Consider the following 21,003-nt stretch of genomic DNA (forward strand, 5'->3'; position numbering starts at 1 on the left):
CCCACCTCCATGAGTGCCCAGATTGGATGTTTGCTGGGATGGGGGAGCCACTAAATGAGACCCGCCTTCCTCCTCCTGATGATGGGGCCTGGTGAGGCCTGGAAGCATGGCAGCCATTTTGCTACCATGAAGAAAGAGGCTGGATGTGCTGGGAGACCGTGTTGTAGGCCCCAACATGAGAACTCAGTGACAACAGGGCAGCGACAGAAATTACAGATGCTTGGTGACATCGCTGGAACCAATAACTCAAGCCTCTCCTGCAGGACCCTCTCTGGGAAGTCCTTCCTCATTTAAGTCAGTCTGCGTTGGGTTTTCCATCATGACTGAAGGGGTCTTGATTGATCCTGGAATTGGAAAGGAGGTGAGAGAGGGACTTAAAAGTGTGTTAAGTGTGATGGTCAGGGGAGTGCAGGGCAGTGGGGGACTGGGAGCTGGAGGTGGTGACAGCCTAGCCAAGACCTAACTGGCAGACAGGGGTTAGCCGGCAAGGGCAGGACACAAGGAGAGGGGAGAGTAGGCAGGCAGGGGGAACTGTGTGCGCAAAGGCTCGAGGTGAGGAACAGGTTCATTCAGGAACGGGAAGAAATGCTCTACCCTGAGAAGTGGGAGGGGAGAGGCGGTGAGATACGCAGGATCTCAGCAGGAGCGCATCAGGCACTGTGGGAGGGTCACTGGTGGAGGAGGCTGGAGCCGGGAGCAGAGGTGAGCTGTGCCGAGGGATGGGGAGGTGACCTGGCCTAGGGCAGCGGCTGTGGGACTGAGGGCCATCTGGCAGGTGGGTTGCCTAAGACGTGATGACAGGCTTGATGCAGGAGGACCAAGGAGCGGGGGATCCAGGCCAACTCCTGACTGGGGCAACTGCAGGGCGGGGCTGCTGGTCACCACGTGGGGCAGAGGGCCCAGTGAGGACAGCATACCCCCCAGTCCTGCCCATCGGTCTCAGGCCGTTCAGGCCAGCCAGGCCAGTCCACCCTGGACCAGAAGAGAGTGTGGCCCATGGGGCATGGAGGCAGGGGGCCAAGGCTCCCACAAGTCCAAGTCGGGCCAGCCAGTGAGGATGGGACAAGTGGCCAAAGGCAAAGCTGTCCTGAGCCAGTGGCCTCCCAGGCGTGCTGGGCAGGAGGGGCTCTGCCAGCCTCATAATGGAGCAAGGGTTTCCCAGCTCTTGGGGAGCACCAGGAAGGAGGGGAAGGCCACGACATGAACCCTACACAGGTATATCCACAGATGGAGGATGCAGCAGCTACTTAGTAAGTTTATTCCAAACCTGTTAACAAGGGAACGTAAAAAACAAAGGAGGTGATTCATGTGCAACAGGAAAACGATGCCTCGTCCCACCAGGCCACGCAGTCACTCCCCTGATGGCAGCGCCAGCTAGTGCTGCCTGGATCGCGAGGACTTTTTGCTGGACTTGGAGATGCCAGCATCTCTCTCCTTCTCGGGGTCGAAGACTTCTGTACACAAAAAAGCCACAAAGTACCGTGAATGGCAGGGCTGGCTGACATCCACAGCCACACTCGTGTGCCAAGGACTCTGTCCTGTGGGACATCCTTCACTGCTAACACTCCAGGGAGGCAGGAGTAGCCCCAGCTGACAGATGAATGAACTGAGGGAGCTGGGGAGGCCCCTTTCATTGCTCCCTCCTCCCCCACCCCCAAGACAGCTGCCAGGGACAGTCTTGTCTACACCTGACCCTCCCTCACAGGCCTTGGATTTCTACTGGGTTCCAGACAGCCCTGTGGAACTGAGGAAGCAAGCCTGCCTCCCCTGACTGCAGAAGCTGCTTCACCGCGTGGGGCTCGGGTCCCGCACATGTGTGGAGCCCTTTTGAGAGTGCCCTGTCCTCTCCTTCCCCCGTCCCTGCTCAGCCAGCACGCGGGCACGCGCTCTACCCTGCCAGCCCAGCTCCCGCTGGAGGCCAGCAGGAGAGGGAGGGCTCAGGGACACGAACCTGGTATCTCATGGGGCCAGTAGTCATTACAGTGGGGGCAGTGCGGCTCCGAATTGGACTGGAAGTACTTGGCCACACAAGGTAAGTGCATCCTGATCCCACAGGTGTCGCAGCTTTGACCCTGAAACAAGAAAGGCGATGGCCAGGGCGCCTGGCACACATCCCGTGTCCATAAACCTTCAGGGAGCTGCAAGGAAAACGTCCTGCAGGCTCTGACTTTTTGTCTTCCAGGCCCCAGGCTAATCAGAACAACCCCAAAGTCTTCAGTGCAGTGGGTTTTAGTAAAGAATTCTGACAAATGAGCACAGAGGGGAAAAGCTCAAGACTCCAATGGCCAGAGGACGGCGGCGGGGGTGGCAGGCCAGGCCCAGCAGAGCAGCAAGGCGGCCCCAAATCCCCCGCACACGTGGGCCCTGCAAGTGGGCCTGAGGATGGCTGCCACATTTCAGAAGGCTGTTCAGCAATGTGGGTCAGAAGCTTTAAAAAGCTGTGTGCACGCTCTGTTCCAGAAGTTCCACTCCTAGGAATTCAACCCAAGGAAACCACCACTGGGGGCCCAAGGATGGATGCGCAGAGAGGCCCACCCCAGTGCAGGTGGCGACTGCACTGAGAGAAAAGGAGGAAAACATAAATGTCCAGCACTGGCCCAGCTGCTCTGAAGCCCTACGAAGTTCACAGGGTAAAACATGACGGGAAAACCACAGCTGACGTAGGAAGAGATTCGCCACACAGCCGCCAAGATAGCACAGGCTACACCAAAGATTTCTGAGAGCCTTCCTGGAGAAAAATTAATAAAAAGAGCCCTGGAGCTAGAACAGAGGGACCAGGGAGGAGACGCAGGCATTTGCGTGCTCATCCTCGGACACATCTGAGGAGACGCCCCACATCTGCTTGTGTCGGAGGAGGCCAGGGCAGTGCCAGAGGCCTGGGCCCAGAAGGAGAGCTGTAGAAGGCGCCCGCCGCCCTGCCCCGCGGTACCTGGATGAGCAGGCTGTGGCAGATGTTGCAGACCTTCACAGCGTCGGGGTACGTCTCCCGGATGTACTGCTCCATCTCCAGGATGGCCCGGCCGTGCAGCGTGAACTCCCCTTCCTTCTGCAGGGGCCGGGCGGGAGAGGCGCTCTTGGATGACACTGGCACCCCCACGGCCCAAGGCCCAGAAAGGAGCAGAAGTTTGCACACCCACCCCAGCGCAGCAGGCGTCCACGCCGGCCCCCTGCAGAGCCTCAAGTGGGGAAAACTCAGGCAAGACCCAAAGGAAGTCGAGGTGAGGACCGCCACCCCCGAATTTCTTTATTAGCACCTTGAATCTTCACAGGCGGGATCACCGACCTCGCACGGCAGTCACCCGAGCGAGCCCTGCCCAGCCCCACTGCCATGAGCACACTGAGGCCAGGAGAGGGAGGCAGTGTCCCTGCGGGGTGAACTGCACTGCCCATACCCAGGTGCCCACTCCTTCCTTCCTTCCCACAGCCCGCCCACCCCACCCCACCCCCAGAGAGCAGCTCCTGGCTCCCAGGCCGTCCTTGGCCCTGTGGCTGGTACCTTCTCAAAAGCCCCCAAGTCCGTAACGATGCCCCACCTCCACGGCCACCACCTCATCCATCCTCACCCTGCAGCTGCTCTCTGAGCCCACCCTGGCCCCTCTGTATGCCTCTCCAGTGGCCTGACCTCTGTGAGGCCCAGCCCTCAGACTCTCCACCATTCTCAGACTGAAGAATCGAATCTCTTACTTCCCACCTCCAGGCTCCCCCTGCCCCCATCTCCCCAGAGGCCCGGCCTTAGCTCCTTGAGCCCATCATGGCCGCTGGAGCGCAGGCTGTTCCTTCCGCCTGGACCACTGTCCCCGCCCAACAACCCCCGCTGCCAACTCCACAGCCTTCAACTGAGTGGCCCTTCCTCCGTCAAGGGGACGTTCCTCTGTTAAAGCTGTCATACAACCCCACTGCCCTTCTATCTGAAACACCACTGCACTGAGATGTGGGACTGACCTCTCCAACCCTGAGCCCCATGAGGGCAGTGACCAGGTCTGGTTCTGCTCACTCTGTCCGCAGCACCTGATGTGCGTGAGGCCCAGCGCCTGGCAGTGCCATGAGAAACGTCTATGGGAAGACTAAGTGGACCTCATCTCAAGGAATACCCAGGCCTGGGGTGAGCAAGTTCCAGTTCAGAGTCAGGATCCAGCTGCAGTCACTAAGCATCCACCAGATGCCTGGAACTCTGCCCAGTGCTTACTGTTCATGATCCCCCTCAGTCCTCAGGGTGCTATCCCAGGGAGGGGCAGGCGGGGTACCCTGGCGACTCCAAAGCAGATCAAAACCCGAGTGATCTCCCAGGCCTCATTAAAGATCCCCGGAGCTGGGATCTTGCAGTGGGAGTGGTCCTGGAGGTGCAGACATGCAGCTGGCAGTCACACCCCTGCTCTGAGGACCCGCAGTTTCTCTGCAGCCTCCTCCATCTTGGGGCCTCCCCCGCTGACCCCGACCACTCTCCACTCCAAGGCCTCCTGATGGGCTGCAGCTCCGCGCCAGGCAGGGCTTCCCACGGGCGCAGAGGCAGGGCTCCCCATGCACTGGGGAGGCCCCGCCGTAGTGAACAGTGCCGCTGGGGCAAGGGCTGCACAGTGCAGCTCCCGGGCAAAGTCCCGCTTCTGAGAAGCCGAGGCACAGACTCAAGATGTGGTCCCTCCCACCAAGGTGCTGTCCCCAGAAGGCTGGTCAGGGGGACCGGCTGGACCTGCAGCTGTTCCTGCAAAGGGCCACAGAACTCCCAGCAACCCAGTCCCCACCCTGCCCCGTGCCAACCAGTTCAGAAAGCACTTGACCCTCCCAAAATAAACCCCTGAGAGCCATCAATATCCTAGCTCTTCAGATGGGAAACGGGCTCAGAACCAAGACGCCACTTGCCAGAGGTAGTGGCAAGGCCAGAGGAGGCCCTGGGGGTGCCTCTCACCAGCATGCCTTGGGTTTGTTCCTTTGTCCACACAAGGCCTGAGGTGTCAGCCAGCCAGGGGCTCCCACAAGGACCATGGGGCCAAGGAGGCCACTGTTCACGCAGAGCTTGCTCGCTGGCTCGGCAGCTCACAGAACCCCAGGGCTGCCATCCTACCAGAGCTCAGGGCCGCCCCCACTTTACTGAGGAAGAGGCAGAGATGACGGGAGCCTGGGCCCAGTGCACGCCCTGCAGACCCCAGGAGCATGTGCCTTCCTTCTGTCGCCCCTGCCCTGGGCAGTAAAGCACAGTCTTCGACAGAGATGGGCTCACATCCCTGCACTGTGACAGGACAGCGGCGGCCTGTGCTTGATGTGCACGGCCACTCTCGGGCCCAAAGCTGGGTGCAAAGGGTGCACCTGGGTGCAGAGGGTGAGCTCAGAGGGGAAGAGGTGTGCAGACCGGCATAGTCCCATGTGAATACAGATACTGCCTTATCTACGAGGCTTTTTTGCATCATTTTTTCCAGTAAATTTCATGTAAATTCTGTCCCTCTGGAACTTTATCTGCTTGCCCAGTCACCATTCAGGAAGCAGTTATTGAGCGCCTCCAGGTATGTGACAAGGTACAAGGATGAAGTCACAGTCTTAGCCCTGAGAGCTTGCCCGAGGACAGAGCACAGTCAGTTATGACCCAAGCTGCCCAAGAATGTTCCATATTGCCAAATCCACCCCAGAGAGGAAGAAAAACTCTGACAAAGCAACTGATGGGGACCTGCAGTCACCCATGCTGGGGCCTGAATATGGCCCTGCTAGTTCCCAGGTGTTGACTTTGTCCAGATCCCAGAGCTGCAGTGGATCAGCTACAACACAGAGCTAAGGGGCTCCCTGTCGTCCCAGCACGTGACGTGCAGACACGCCCAGAGATCCTGGAGCCCACCAGGAGCTCCTGCCACCCCTGCCCTCGGCACTGTGGCCTCTCCAGACACTTCCTCCCGTCAGGAAAGTACCTCAGGAACTGTGTTTCTGGTCAAACTGCCAGGGCCACCCCCCCACAAGAGATCAGTAACTCAGAACTTGTCACCTCGACTCCAGAGGCGAGCTCTCCCCAAAAAGGAAGTGAAGCATCATGTTGCCACAGCAGCAGCCTCCAGCCACGGGTCTGACCACCAAGTGAGGAAGTTGGGGGCCGACGTGAGCACATCCTGCCCCGACCAGACAACAGAGGGGCAGAGCTGTGGTAAACTGGACAGCACTGAGCCTGTCCGGCTCGGGTTTCCTGGAAACTGGTGCATTTGTGGAAAAAGAACTGAAACTTCTGGCTGCTTGTCAGTAGAACTAGAAACGGGGCATCTAGAAACTTGCACCTTTCACAGATTGCACAGCTCCTCTCTAGATGCTTTGCTGTGCATCCTCTGTTCTTTAAGGGCCACCATCTAAGTGAAAGAGCCTTAAAAGTGAGAAGCGTGGGTCCTGAACAGCGTGCCACTGACGATAATCACCACAGCGGTTCCCGTGGGGGCCCAGCAGCCGCACCTGACACCCCCGGCCTCATCACACTCCCTACACCCCCAGAGGTGGTTGCCATTACTCCTCTCTTACAGATGGGGAACTCAAGGGTACCTGCACTGGGATTCAGGCCCAGGGCTGATGCTAGAGCACCGCTCCTAACCACTGCATTACACTGCCTTGGGCCCACAGACCGGAGCCCCGGGGCCCACACGCCCACACAGCCCCGGGCTCTGCTGCTTTTGCCTGGGGCTCCTGGGACAGGTCATGTGTGGGCATCGGAGCAGATAAGGGGCCTGAAAGAGCCTGGCTCAGTAGACATCCATTGTATACAACACGGTTCTGGTGGAAAAACTGTAATTCATTCTAAAGAGTGAGCCAGGCTGGAGAAGTCACAGGACAAAGTACCTCAATCAGCCACTTGTTTTGGACAAACTTCTGCAGCACATGCTCCGCTTCCTTCTTCCTCATCTTCTTGCCTTTAAGCTGATCAACCAGGTTCAAAATATTCGTGGAAGACGCAAAGCCAGTTTCTGAATCAATAATCAGTTCCAACTGAAAGAAACAGCAGGCACCACGTCCATCTATTAAATCAGCAAAGACAACTTTTAAGCAATAATACCAATTCTGACAGGGCTGCAGGGAAACAGCTCCTGTCACAGGCAGAAGCGCAAGCTCTTTTACGAAAACAACTTAATAATATGCACAAAAAGCCATAGACATGTTCAGTTTTGACCTTTAACCATCCTAAATGAATGAGCCTGACGCCCTCAAATCAAGAAGGGGGAATCCATGTCCTACTGATGGAGAAGCTGAGGAATGAATAGGAACATGACACGGCGCCCCTCCTATTCAAGGTGGGCAGGCCGGCAAGGCTGGCCGGAGGAGGGGCAGGCTGGAGCCACAAGCGCAGGACTGCAGAGCCAGGGCGGGCCAGCAGGAGAGGACGCTGGGGAGCTGCAGAGGCACATGGACCAGGGGAGGGGAGAGGCCAGCAGGCAAGCTGCCCTAACACTTCTACCCACACACAGCAGGGCGGAGCCCCTGGGAAGACAGGTGTCTTGCACACACAGGTGTGTCTGGCGTCTTAGAACCTGGTTCTCAACCTTGGCTGCTTAGAAAGGAATGGTTCTAAAACTTGGTCCTCATAGATGTATTACACAGACCTGGAGTGAGGCCAGAATGTCTGCATTAATTTTACCTTTCCAGTTATACTGTGCATCCAGGGCTGAGAACCACTGTCTTAGCCAGATGTTCAGCCAGGTGACAAGATGAACAGCTCCAAAGCGGAGTAGGCCAAGCAGCACCTCTCAAGTGTGACCCGTAAATGGAGCACTGTTAAAATGCAGGTTCAGATCCAACAGCCTGTGTGAGGCCTGGGCTTCAGCCTTTCTAGCAAGCTCCTGGGTGGTGCTGCTGCTGGTCCTGGCCGCACTGGGAGTACCAGGCAGTAACGCTTGTTCACTCGCGTCACACACCCACGGGGCCCACTGCTGCTCAGTCAGTCGGGGTCAGACCTGGACCAGCCCTTCTTTCCCAGGCAGCTGTGGCAACATCCCCAGCAAACACCTGGTGGCTATGACAGCACCTGGCTCAGGCGCTTGGTGCCATCCCCTGCAAAGGACTTTCTCAGGCAGCAGTGCTAACCCTCTAGGACTGCAGTTTTGATTTCTGATGAAAGACAGAAGTTTCCCGTAAGAAGCCCACCCGATGGGGAATGGGAGTTACTGTACTCACAGCCTTTCTAAACAGATCCAGTTCATTTTCTGCAAAATCTGAGGCCATTTTGGAAATTGAAGTCGTTGCAAGATTCACCTAAAAAATAAGTCAGCATGAGGTTCAGGCCAGTCACTTGTCAGTTCACTTGTTGGCTCTCCCTGCCACCCTGCCTCACCAGTCACCGAGCACCTGTCCGGGCACTGTGGGCCACAGGGGTAAATTTGTAACCAGTCTTGTATTACAGGCTTAAATCTTTAGCTCAGTCAGTGTATCTAATTCTCAGAGATTTCAGAAATCCCTGGGTTGTACAGCATCTCCCCAAACTCAGGTGACTCTGGGAGACTTCTCTGCATGCTAACAGAGCTTCAAACACAAAAGGCACTGAAAAGTCTGGCGGTAAGGAAATCTGATTTACCGATTTAACCCAGCATTTCCATGTTGTTTGACTCCATAACCCTTCCTGCCATGGGACAGAGTTTGGGAAACCCTGGGCTAGAGCCCCTCTCTGTGTGGGCCTGGTTGGTAGAAGTCTGATCTCCTTTGATGGCCTCCGGCGGTCCCCTAGCCAAGGACAAGGGCTTGTCACCTCCCCTCTATTTCACCTCGTTCCCTAGCTAGGAGGGAAAATTTGAAAACAACAAGAGGCTCCAAATGGGTCTCAATCCTTAGGGGTTCCACGCATTTTTCTTTTCAGAGCTTCTATGTCTTATTCCAAATGAAATGGCATTTTATTCCTTTGGAATCCTAATATTCCATTCATGTGGAATAACTTCTTGCAGAGAACTGGCAACAACCAAAATAAATGCATGCTGCCAAGTCTTGGGTGAGGGCTCCATGTGGGCAGTGAAGTGAGCGCTGAGGTTCTGTCACCCCCAGCCCTGATGACTACAGAGGACGCTGCAGACCACGGGGCGGGCAGCGAGCACGGGGATGGAGGTGGGGCAGAGTTAGGGAGGCGGGCCGGGCCCTTGATGAGGCAGGTGCGCCTTCACCCACTAAGGACGCACCTGGCACGATGCGCTGTGTCAGCCACAGGCCCTCACACGTCCACCAGGGGGCTCTGCACTTACCAGCGCATAAATGGGTCTCCCGTCATCTTCCGTGACTCCTTTCTTTATCTCAATGTACAAGGACTCCAAGACACTGTTAATGTTGTTGATAAAGTCCTCCAACTTCTCTACAGTAGCATTACCTAGAAATAAACAGGCCAAAAAAAAAGGCGGGGGGTGGTGCTTCATCAAAAAAGTGTAGCTTGTTTCAATCCTCCCATCAACCTAAACACAAGACAGCAAAGCCAGAAATGGCCCAAGGCCCCGGCCTTGGGCGCGTGCCAGTGCCTGTGGCTTCTTTCTTCCTGGAGCATTCAAAGAGACGGAGGGTGCGGCAAAGCAGAGAGGCCCAGGAAAAGGCAGCTGAGCCTGCCGTGGTCTTCCTGTCTTGGCCGGCAGCCCCCAGCCTCCTCTGCTGCCACCGTTCCCTGCTGCCTGGTCACTGTCCCCCACACGGTACTTCGGTGCACCGCTCGTGTGCTCAGAACCTGCAGTGTGCTCCCACTGCAGCCGCTGCCCCTGCACGTCCTAACACACGTGTCAGGTCTACCTCGGTTCCTTCCTCCCTTTATTCGACATCCAGATGTACGCTGGACATTTACACGCCAGGCCCAGTGTGCTGATCTGAGGGCGCAACAGTGAAGAATAACTACCAGCAGCCCACGCTGAGCACCTGCCCCAGGGAAGGCCCTGTCTGAGCGCTGTTCACACAGTACTGAACCCATCCTGCCAGCAGCCCCCGAGGCAAGCACTGGCAGCCTCCTAGTTCAGGTGAGGAGGCCGTGATGCGTGATGCGGAGAGGGGCCAACTCACCTGGCCCAGTGTGGCCTTACTTCACCAGGCACGGTGAGCAGTGGTGAGCCCCAATAGCACGGCCACAGCCCCTCTGCTCTGGCCTGTACGCCACCCTGCCTCTGTCTCCATGGGAGGCACACAGCCTGGAGACACACCAGGAAGCCAGCACCACTCTCTAGGGCCATCAGTCTGTCAGAAGACGGGGTGTGGACAGGGCCCAGGGAGGGGCGGCCCATCCAGCACTGCAGGGGCCCGGGGCGAAGGACAGCGGACTAGCAGGAGGGTTGATGAGGCTGCAGCAGGAAGTGGGAGCCAGATCACACAAGTGATCTGCGGGCAAGGGGAGCGTGACCTTTCTCTTGTGGACAGCGGAGTCAGAAGCAGAGGAGGAATGGGCAGCCTTGTGTCTGGAAATTACCCTTTTGTTCTGTGATACTTTTTAAACCAAGAGTATGTATTACTGTTTTCATTTATTAAAATAAGTAATTTCAAAAGATCTATGCCTTAAAAAAGTCACTCTAAGAAAGAAAAAGCAGCTGAAAAACAGACAATATGACATTTATGTTAAAAAAAAAATAAGAAAACCATCAAAACAATACTGCAGGGAAAAGGCCTGGAAGGCTACCCACCATGCTGATGACCAAGGCCATAGGTAGGAAGGGGACTAAGATGAGAGGGTCATCCCAGGACCCCTGACATTTATCTGTTTGGCTGCTTACAGAGAAAGGTAGTTGCAAGCTCCCTTACACCTAAATATTATCAAATTAAAAAAAAAATCACGCTGGTGGCAGTGGAGGTCACGGACATGACACAGGCATGGTGTCTACTGAGGGGACCCAGAAAAGCTAATGACAAAGACCAGGACAGTAATACTAATATGCAAAGCACAGCAGGGGTCTAATCTTCCATTATAAGTAAAGTTGTTTAAGTTAAAAAAAAAGTAAAGTAAAAAGTTAGTATCAAACAGCTGGTATGTGGATATGGCAAAAATCCTGACAGGAGTATTATGATGAAATCTGGCCACAGTGTTTTTAATCTAGGACTTTAGAGCTGAAAGATACCTTAGAAATGTTCTGGTCCACCTCGGCGGCTAAGGAGGACTGTCACAGAGACCCTTAGATGAGCACAGAGGCTCTGAAATGATGCACAGCACAGTAAGCACCGTGTGCATCTGTCAAACAAATGTATCTACCCCCTTCCGGTTCGTTTCTCCCTAGCAATCCTGCTCCACACCACCATGTTTTATCATAATCTTCTGCTTTTAGTTCTAAAATTGTGTCTGTATAATTTTGCTAAAAATGAAAATTGTTATTTATGTTTAAGTCTCTGAACCAAATATTCTTTTCCACTTTATATCACTCCCTACTACGTCCTTCTTTCTAAACATCTGGGGCAAACAATTTTAAAAACTAGATTTCTACCTTTGTAAGTGCACTGGCTTCCTATTGCCTCTGGAATGAAGTACCACAAACTTAGTGACTTAAAATAACACATCATCTTATAGTTCTGAAGGCCAGAGGACTACAGAGGGTCAGCAGGGTGGCATCTTTGCTGGAAGTTTCAGAGACCTGCTCCCCAGGCCTTTTTCAGGTTCTGGAGGCCCCCGCATTCTGCAGCTTGTGGCCCCGCCTCACACTGACCTCAGCCTCGCCTTCATAGCCCCTTCTCACCCCTGTCCCACCTGCCTCCTTCCTATCCGGATCTCCCTGCTCACACTGGGCTCCCCTGGATGCTCCGAGCTAATCCCCTCATCTCACAATCCTTAACTACATCATGTTTGCAAAGTCTCTTTTCCCAAGTAAGGAACATCTTCACAGATCCTGGGGAGCCATTACAGGCATAACTTGGAGATACTGTGGGTTCAGTTTCAGACCATTGCAACAAGGCCAATACTGCAATTTAAAAAAAAAAAAAAAGGCCACAGCTGCTGAAAAACCGACCAGAGTGAGACAGTGATACTTTCTGCCCCCGTGCCTTTGCTTACGCACCCTTCTTTTTGAAATGCCCTCCCTCCTCTCACTCCCACTTCTGTCTACTAGTTGCGAAAGCCAACTCAAACGGCCCTTTTCTCTTGAGATGTTCTCTGCTGCCCCGGCACAAAGCGCTCTTGTCCCTTCTTCCTCTTCCACGCCATGCGAAACATCCCTTCAGGGCGCGTGGGCCTGGCTGTGAGGCCTGAGCCTGTGCCCCTGGCTTGCCGGGAACCCTTTCCTCCCTGCATGGCCACCAACTCAACCCCGGGAGATGGGAGCGTGGTGACGAGGCCTTCAGGAACCACCTCCCGCCAACTGACAGGACGCTTCACGGGCAGGAACCACCCCGTCCCCCAACCCCACACACAGTGGCAAGTCCCACCTCCCTCTGAAAGTGAGAATTCACATTTTCCACCGAAAAGGCCTCTCCTGGGTGTCGTTCAGAAAAATGTACTCTGTGGGCAGATCAAAAGCATCCTACTACATTGGACTTTCCAGAAACCTCGTCCGCATGGAGGTGAGCCTAATAGCCGCCCTGAGCTCTCCCCTCTCCCACCACCTCTGGTTTGTTGTCCAGCCTCACTTTTCAGAAACATGAATGTTTTCAATGTATTTTCATAAGAAAAAAAGCCAACAACCCACTTTCTACCACTGTCCTTATGGTGGAAACCCGCCATGTGCTCAGGTGCTGGTCCTCTCCTCCCGCCATGTCAGTGTCCCACTCAGGGGCCCGGCCACGTCCCTTTCCACCACTGCCACTGCACGGTTCCCCACAGACGCCTGCACTGGACCATCTCTGTCTTAATCACAAGCAGGGAAGAAGCTTCTCGTATGTTCAGCAACACTCCCCACCACTTGACCTTTCAGGGGCAACACAGGCAGCCGGGGCCACAGGACCAAGCAGGGCCAGCGCAGTCCCACCTTGCCCCTCGGTGGGACCCCAGGCAAGTCTCTCCCTTTCTCTCATCCCTGAAGGCTACCCACCACCTCATGTCCAACCTCGCACATGTCTGGAATACTTCCTCCAACCCCCTGTCAACCACCAGCCCCTGCTCCAGCCAGCCAGGCTCCTGACCCTCTGGCACCCTGGCCAGCAGGCCTGCCCTGACCACACCAGATGAGGCTCCTGGGCTCTGGCTCCGTCCGCCTACAGCCCTCAAGCACTTCCTCCCCATCATACTGCGTTCCACTTACCAAGTCCGGTGCCCTACTTTCCCCATAAGTGTGATTTTGGTGGGAGAATAAACCCACATCCAGAGAAGCAGAGGGCAGGAAGCTGAGGGGGCCAGATCTCAGGTCAGCCAGGAGTGGGCCCAGAACCTACACTCAGCCTGTCAGACACGTTCTCAATCTAAGCAAGGGACCAAGGGATGGCTGAAGGCGGTTCCAGCCCAGCCGCTACAGAGGGAAGGTGGCTTTGGCCGTGAGGTGCTGCCATACTTCCTGTGCCCTCTGGCTCCTGCCTGTTCCCCAGCCTGGCCCCTAAACATAATCAGTCCTGTGTGTCCCTTTCCCAAGAGCCTCCCAATACATTTCTTTTTAAGTTGTCCAGAATTGGGAACTCTTGTTGGCCACCAAGATCCCTGACATGCCCATTAAGTGTCAAGGTAACACCAGATCAGTGCTTCCCCAAACCAAGTCTTCAAACCAGCTAATTTTCACTGTTCTGCCCCTCTCCCTCCCTTGTTCCTGGAGCCCATGATGAAAAAGCTACAGTGTGCAAATCTGTAGGAACTAACTGGACTGAAGGAGTGTCCAAGAATACATTTGGCCCCAGTATCCTATGAGTTCATGGTCATGATAAACTATATGTGATACAGACCACATGCCGTGACTCTGAGGCAGCTGTCTCCAGTCTTGGGTCTACCACTCTGAGGGACTTCAGACAACTAATGAGTAACTGTGCTCCTCCCTTCAGAATCCTGAGCCAACTGAGAAAAAAAGATCGGTTTTTTGCAGGTAGAGCTGGATCAGAGGCTGGGTCCGTCCACACCAATGACCGGCAGTCATCGACACAGGAAGACCAGCTACGAGAAGTAAGAACAAGCCCCTGGACCTACTATGACTGCCTCTTCTCAGAGAGCAAGGAGACACCCTAACCAGGGCAGTGAGCACCGTGTCTGGACCAGGAAAGGGTCTGCAGATCTTTGGGGCCAGCTGTTCCCTCTACTTGTAAGCAGGGTGTACCTGTGCCTCTCTTATGGGCTAGGGTGAAGCTGCCCTTGTTGGACTGAGAATAACGGGCCTGCATATGTGGGGCTGTCATCACCTTAGTACGTGCTTGGCACTGCTCATTAGCCTGGCTCGCTTCATCACTGTGAGAACGCTAACTCCATGAGGTGAGCTATAATTGCCATCTTTCCATACCAGAGGCTTGGAGAGGTATCTTGCCCAGAGCTCCCCGTCATGGAAATGGACCCCAGGCCTGGCCAACTCCAGAGCCCACACTCCTGTGCACGAAGCCACTCAGACTCTGTAGAGCAGAGCAATGTCCTCGGAGAACATTCTCGATCCCAGACCCCACCGAGGTCCCATCGACCTTTCTCCAGAACCTAGCACTGTGCCTTCAAGGGCACAAAGAGGGATTCAGCCAACATAGAAAGATGGAAAGAGCCTGGCCAGTGCCTGGTCAGGACTCCAGAGGCAGTGCTGATGACAGAGGGCTGTGCCCATGGGGTACTACGGGGAGCTGGGCCCGGCCAACCCTCATCATCCCTTGGCAAAGAAAGGTGGTCCAGCCCTGACTAGTCAGCACACACTGCTGTGGGAGGAGCTCAACTAGAGGCCAAGGACTCAGGAGAGGACAGACAAGCTCTCTCTTTAGCAGGAAATGCCTTTCATTTGGGGCAACTGAAAAATGGGACTTGGGGCGATGGACAGGCTGGGGCAGCACTGAACAGAGGGGACACTTTCTGAGGGGCGGGAGCTGGTCCAATTCATTCTGAGAGATTGTTTTTTCTGGCCACAACTATATATATATCATCTCCTTTTCTTTTAAAATTAAACTTTAATTTAACCAACAAACCTCTTCTTGTTAATTGGAGTCCCTCCTTCCCAGAAGCCTGTGGAGACCGAGGGTGTACTTGGACAGCAGGAAGTCTGCTGCCCTAATGACTGGGCAACAAACTAGGCACCACAGATAGGAAATTTTTAGGCAGAGGAAATGCTATTTTAGGCAGAGGAAATAACAGTAAAAAATAAGACCCCAGGGGACCAAACCACTTATAGGCCAACTTGCCCCATGACAGCCCTCTCATCCAATGGGGCCCACTGTGTGGTCCTCCTGAGCACGGCGCTGAGGATGGCGCAGCCCGGGCCCTGGACCAGACGTGGGCTCTAGGGCACACTGGGCCCGAGAGCAGACCCCAGGCTGGGAGAGGCTAGGCGGCAGGGACACTGGGCCAGAGTGTGTGTGAGCATCACGTCTCAGCCCATGGCTTTCACTTCAACTGCTTGAGGAGGATGAGCCTCTCAGCACTCAGATATGTGAGTGGAAAGATGGGCACTCACAGTGGCACCTCCACAGTGTGGCTGGTGAACAAGGCTGAGGAGGGTGGGGATGGAAGGAGCGCAGCTGTATGTGGCAGATACATTAGACAAGCAGTTCTCTACACCCTGCGTCAACTCGCCAAGCACTGCAGCTCTGCTCCCCCAGGGTCTCATCAGACCCTCACGAACAATGGCCAAGGTGGGCCGGGATGCGGGACAGTCACTGTTTTCCAAGAGAACGCCAACTGTCAGAGACGTTAAGGACTTACCCAAGATCACAAGGCCAGCAAGTGACAAAGTCTGGACCAGAAATCAAAGGTCTGACCTTCAGTCTGGCACAGTGACAAAAGGACTTGAACATCCATTAAAAAAAAAAAATTCTTACTCTGATAGGCCATGAGGTCTGAGAATTACATCAGAGTGGGACTGGGGTAAGTAGTTAGGAGTACAGATAAAACATTAGTCATGAGTTATCATTTTTACTGGGTGATGAGTACATGAGGCTTCGTTGTATTATTCTCTCTACTTTTGTGACTTTTTCCATAATAAAAGGTTAAAAAAATATGTCAGTGCTCAGCAACATAGCTGGATGCCTTAACCCTCAGGAGTCTGAAACAACAAAGAGAAAAATGACAGTGTCCCGGAACAAGGGAGATTCGCTCAGGGCTCTGATGGTACCGGGGGAACAGGCTTTTTTAATAATGGGCTGTTTTTAAATCTACTGTTGAGAGATCTGTCTCCAAGTATACAGAGACCTTTTTTTCCAAAGTCAAGAGATTATTTCAGCTAGAAAGTCTCCTCTTTGGCCTTATTTCAAATGACAGGGCATAAAACTTACTTTACAGCACGTGGCACAGCTCCTGCATCTCAGTCACATGCATCAGGTGCCCTAAAATCCATGAAAACGTTGAAGTGACAACAGGGGCTGACGCCTACTGTCCCTATAAGCACCATAAACTTACCCATCGGCCAGTCCCCTGGCCAGAGGTCTACTGGTCGGTACTTCTGGCAACAGAGCGGCACCGACTCTTCATCGTGGTGGTGCCCAGGCAGGGCAAAGTCCAAATGATGCTGTAAACAGTCACAGAAAACCAAACCTCCTTCAGCAGCACTTTACTGCTGATGATGTTAATGTGCATGTCACTTCCAACTCGCCCCCTGAAAACAGGTGGTCCATCTGTCACCGAGACGCACGGCAGCGCCACCCCCGCCCACCCCAGGGAGACTCAGGGAGCTGAGGAGGGGCCTTTGGGGCACAGCCGCCGCCCCTGCTGAGTAACAGCAGCTCCGCTTTATCTCCCCCAGGCTTCACCGGAGCAGAGCCTGTGGACACTGACAAACCAGATGCCGACAGAGGCCACGCAAGAAGCACAGATGTGGGCTCGAGCGGACACAGGGTGAAGTGGAGAGCACGAGTCCCATCAGAAGAGGTAGGGCTCTTCTGCTCTGGCCACATGCCCAATATACGGATTTTTATGAGAAATCTCCTAGTTGTTGTTTTTAACATGGTAATTAATTTTTTTAAATTGGAAATACTGTGGGGCAAACAAACCGTGCCTGTGAGCTCAATCCCAGTGACATTCTACCAGTTTTCAAATTCTGATGCGGGCTGGAACCCTGCTGTAACAGAGGCCCAGTGACAGCGCAACCCACTCTGTCCCGTGACCCAACAGACAGGTGGCTATGGTCTCTCACAGAAGCTGGACAGTGAGCAACACAAAGGAACAGACTGTGTCACATAAGTTCTTCCGAGTGACCGGATATACAAATGGACAGTGGGCAGACCAGACGTGAAGACAGGGCTCTGACCCACAGACTGCAGCAACCAGCCCAGGGAGCCAGCCCGTCATCTGGAGGGACCAGCCCAGGAAGCCAGCCAGCTTCCTGTAAGTCAGACTTGCAGGGAGTCAGACCACTATCTCTAGCAACCAGTTCAGGAAGCCAAACAATAACCTCTGACTCAAAATGACCAAGGCTTGATGAATAACTGACAGCTTCCTTAAATTTGTCCTTGCTTCCAACTTAGGACCAGCCAGAGAAAAGTCAAGTATGCTCCCCGAACCAATCACAGGATGTCCTGCCCCTAGTCAGCCCACCCCCAGCTTCCCTGAGCCGGCAGCCTCCAGTCAGGGCACAGCTGGAGCCGTCCCTCCTCTCCACTGTCCAGCTTTCCCCTCCTCTGCCTGCCATCCAGTCTCTGCCAAAACACACACGAAGGTGGCTGACTCCCTTGCTGGGGCGAGCTGGGAATAGACAGCCCTTGCCTGTTCTCATTTGAGTGGGCTTCGCTTGTGTCCACACTTTGTCCTGCAGGACTTGGCTCTGTGCCCTGTCCCTGGCAGGGGTTAGGACGGTGGCTGAATGGCGTGTGCAGGCCGGTGGTGCCACCAGAGAGATGACTCTGGCCACATTCGTCCAGTTCATGACATCCTTCCTCTGGGTCCCCACCACCTTGCCTCTGAGTATGAAACAGGCCTCCTATGATCTCCTGGCATCCACTCTAGCCCTCGACACCTGTCCTCCACATGCAGCTAGGGTGGAGCCAGGTCCTGGCACTATCACCTACAGCCCAGAAGCTACCAGTGGTTCCCCTCACCCTTAGTCACACTCCTGTGCACCCCCTCAGTCTACACTCCCATCACACTGGCCTTCCTTCTGTCACTCACACTCCATCCCAGCACTTACATTCATAATTTCCTTCCACAAGGAAATAGTGACTATACTTCCTAGATTTTCAGAGAAAATCCGAGCATCAGAAATTCAGCCTTATGGCCTACATAATAATTGCTATCACACCATTTACCAACATTAGGGATCTTCTGAGTGCCAGTACCTCACCTCCCACCCCCAACTGCGGGGATCTGAGATCAGATGACTCAAAGGGACACACGAGGAAGGAAGGGGCAGCAGGCAGCACACACTGAACACATACCAGGAAGCGCTCTGTGCCAGGCACTGCACATAAGTTCCCTGTTTAATCCTCACAACTTTTCCTTGGGGTAGATAAGATTTCCTTTATAAAACAGGAAGCTGGGACTCAGAAAGTGGGGAAAAAAAAGACCTTTCCCAAGTCCCTGATTGAATCTGTGTCTTCAAAAAATGGCTTCACTCTTCCTGCCAGTGGTGCATGTACTGACCCTCCAGAGGAATCCGTCCGCAGTCCTCCCACAGCCCCTCACAGCCCCTCCCCTCGCGGCGGGGTTCCAACACAAGATGCGTTCCAAACCAAAGGAGGCCCGCGCCAGGAGAGTGTGCAGCACACACAAGTCCCGGCTCAGCAAGCCTGTACGGGCCTGAAAGGACTGCTGGGGACCGCCCCGCCCTGCCCCGCGTTGCTGTGCTGCATGAAGCCATCAAGGGCTGGCTGCGATTCGGACACAGCGAGCTCTTCAAGAGCCAGAGACCTGAAAGCAACAACACTCACATCCTTGTGGTTGCAGAGCTTCCAGAACCCAAAGACCCCTGCCCAAGTAAGACTGCTTGCTGTGAAACAGCTGAAGACTTCATCAAGCCACATTTGAGATGTTCCTTTTCATGCTAACTTTATGCCTCTTTTCAGTTATGATCACAAGCCTAATGCCCCTTGATTAACTGGAAAGGCAAGTGGGCTGTCGTTAGCAAGCTTATTAACTGTTCATCATGGCGAAAGGGGAGAAGTGTACGATGAAATCATTACAAGCAGGAGGAAAACTTATTTGGAACCAGCCTCTAATCATCGCTAAGTCCTCCTTGGAAAGAGGAGGTGCGTACAGAAGTGACTGCAGATACAAGATGGAATACTAAACCAAAAAGTCAACAGCATCACTGACTCGCCACTAACGCACACCACCCAGCGATGTGCCTGAGCCCTGAGACAGGCCCCAAGACAATGCAGCAGATACAGCCGTGCAAATCTGAGTGAGAAAAACACAGCTAAGATGAGGGCTGATGCAAGGTTTGACAAAAACGGAAAATATCTGTCATCCCCAGTGCTCCTCTGACACTCTGACACTGTGTCTCTCATCTATTTTTGGTACATGCATTTCAGTTTACTATTTCTTTTTTTGCCTTAACATCGTATTATTTATTCTGCTCACTGAAATAATGTCGTCTTAATTTTTTAACCTAAACTTTAGATACTTTATTTAATTTATCCTGAGAACAACAGATAATTTTAAAAGTCACTAAAATTTAAAGCATAACAATATAGCATAATTAATTATAAAATGTTACTGCTGGAGAGTATAGAACAGGACCTCACATCATTCTGGTAACCATTTAAGAATGAACAAATTTAGGGACGATACACCAATGAATGGTAAAACTAGTGGGTCAAAGCGATTTTTACCTTATCTCAAAGTCCCTCCCTGCAAAATACTTATTAATGACAGGAAAAAGAGTAACTTTACAGTGGAGAAACCTGCAGATACCATCCGAATCCACACTGTATACCACCAGACAGGATGCAAAAACACAACACCATTTCCGTATTATTTCCACAAAAATAAAATGTATAAACTGAATTGAATCAGCAGGAAGCACCAGACAAACTTAAACTGAGGAACATTCTACAACTATGCTACCCAGTACGGCAGCCCCTGGCGCACAGGGGGACTGAGCGCTGGCAGTGAGGCTAGTCCAAATTAAGGTCTGCTGTCCATGTAAAACAGACACTGGACTGCAAAGACGTAGCATTAAAAAATGTAAAATACCCCATTAATAATTTATTTTATATTGATCACACGTTCAAATGATAGCATTTCAGATGTTAATTTCACCTGTTTCTTTCTGCTTTTTTTAATGTGGCTATCAGGAAACTTTAATGACATATGGCATCGTATTTCTCTCAGACAGTGCTGTTCTACAAAGTAATTAGCCTGTAATCTTCAAAAATACCAAGGTCATAAAACTCCAGGAGAGACTGAGGAATTATTCCCAATTGAAGGAGCCTAAAGAGGCGTATATGACAACTAAATGTGACACATGACCCTAGGGTGGATCCTTTGCTAAAAAAGACAACACTGAGACAACTGAAGAAACTCCAGTGGGGTCTGTGGACTAGATGACAGTGATGAACCGATGTTAACACCGATGTTAATGGTTAGCCTGTGGTTATTTAGGAGAATGTCTTTGCCAGAAGGAAACACACCCTAAAAAATGTAGGGGTGATGGAACTTCAAACTGCTAACCTGTTCTCAAATGATTCAGGAGGGAAAGGTTCTCTGTACTATTCTTACAACTCTCCTGTGAGTTTGGAACTCTTTCAAAATAAAAAATAAATTTAAAAAGCAACCCTAGCAGCTTCAGGCAAGGAAGGCCCTCAGTGAATCTGGCACCTACTTGGAAGGCGGCATTCAGCAGTGGGGGGCCTGGAGCCAGCGTGAGAAGCAGCTACACAGCGCACAGGCGTTTAGGGGCCTCTGCCTCCTGCTTTGCCAGATGAGGAGGCTGGACCTAGTGATCCTCTAAAATCCAACTTGGTCAACCAAAAAAAAAAAAAAGAAAATCAGAAATATCAGCCCCAAAACATTTTAGTAAGGCAAATAACTTTGAGACAATTGTTGCCATGAAACTGTGGGCTGTGGCCACCTTCTGCTTCTGCCCAGTA

General features: G+C 53.1%; 1 protein-coding gene across 3 annotated transcripts in view; it reads right to left on the bottom strand.

Moving 5' to 3' along the window:
- Positions 1-1,235: 1,235 nt before the first annotated feature.
- The window catches only part of NSMCE1 (NSE1 homolog, SMC5-SMC6 complex component), a 31,877-nt gene continuing 12,109 nt past the window's right edge, over positions 1,236-21,003 (bottom strand). For all 3 annotated transcript variants that reach the window (XM_006201224.4, XM_015236829.3, XM_072942813.1), the window contains exons 3-8: positions 9,180-9,301; positions 8,128-8,205; positions 6,799-6,945; positions 2,930-3,046; positions 1,952-2,072; positions 1,236-1,454 (exon numbers count right to left, since the gene is read on the bottom strand). In XM_006201224.4, coding sequence (XP_006201286.1) covers positions 1,375-1,454; positions 1,952-2,072; positions 2,930-3,046; positions 6,799-6,945; positions 8,128-8,205; positions 9,180-9,301 — 665 coding nt within the window. In that variant the 3' untranslated portion in view covers positions 1,236-1,374. The remainder of the gene's footprint in view (positions 1,455-1,951; positions 2,073-2,929; positions 3,047-6,798; positions 6,946-8,127; positions 8,206-9,179; positions 9,302-21,003) is intronic.

This window comes from Vicugna pacos, chromosome 18 (assembly GCF_048564905.1).
Source record: "Vicugna pacos chromosome 18, VicPac4, whole genome shotgun sequence".
Lineage (NCBI taxonomy): Eukaryota > Metazoa > Chordata > Mammalia > Artiodactyla > Camelidae > Vicugna > Vicugna pacos.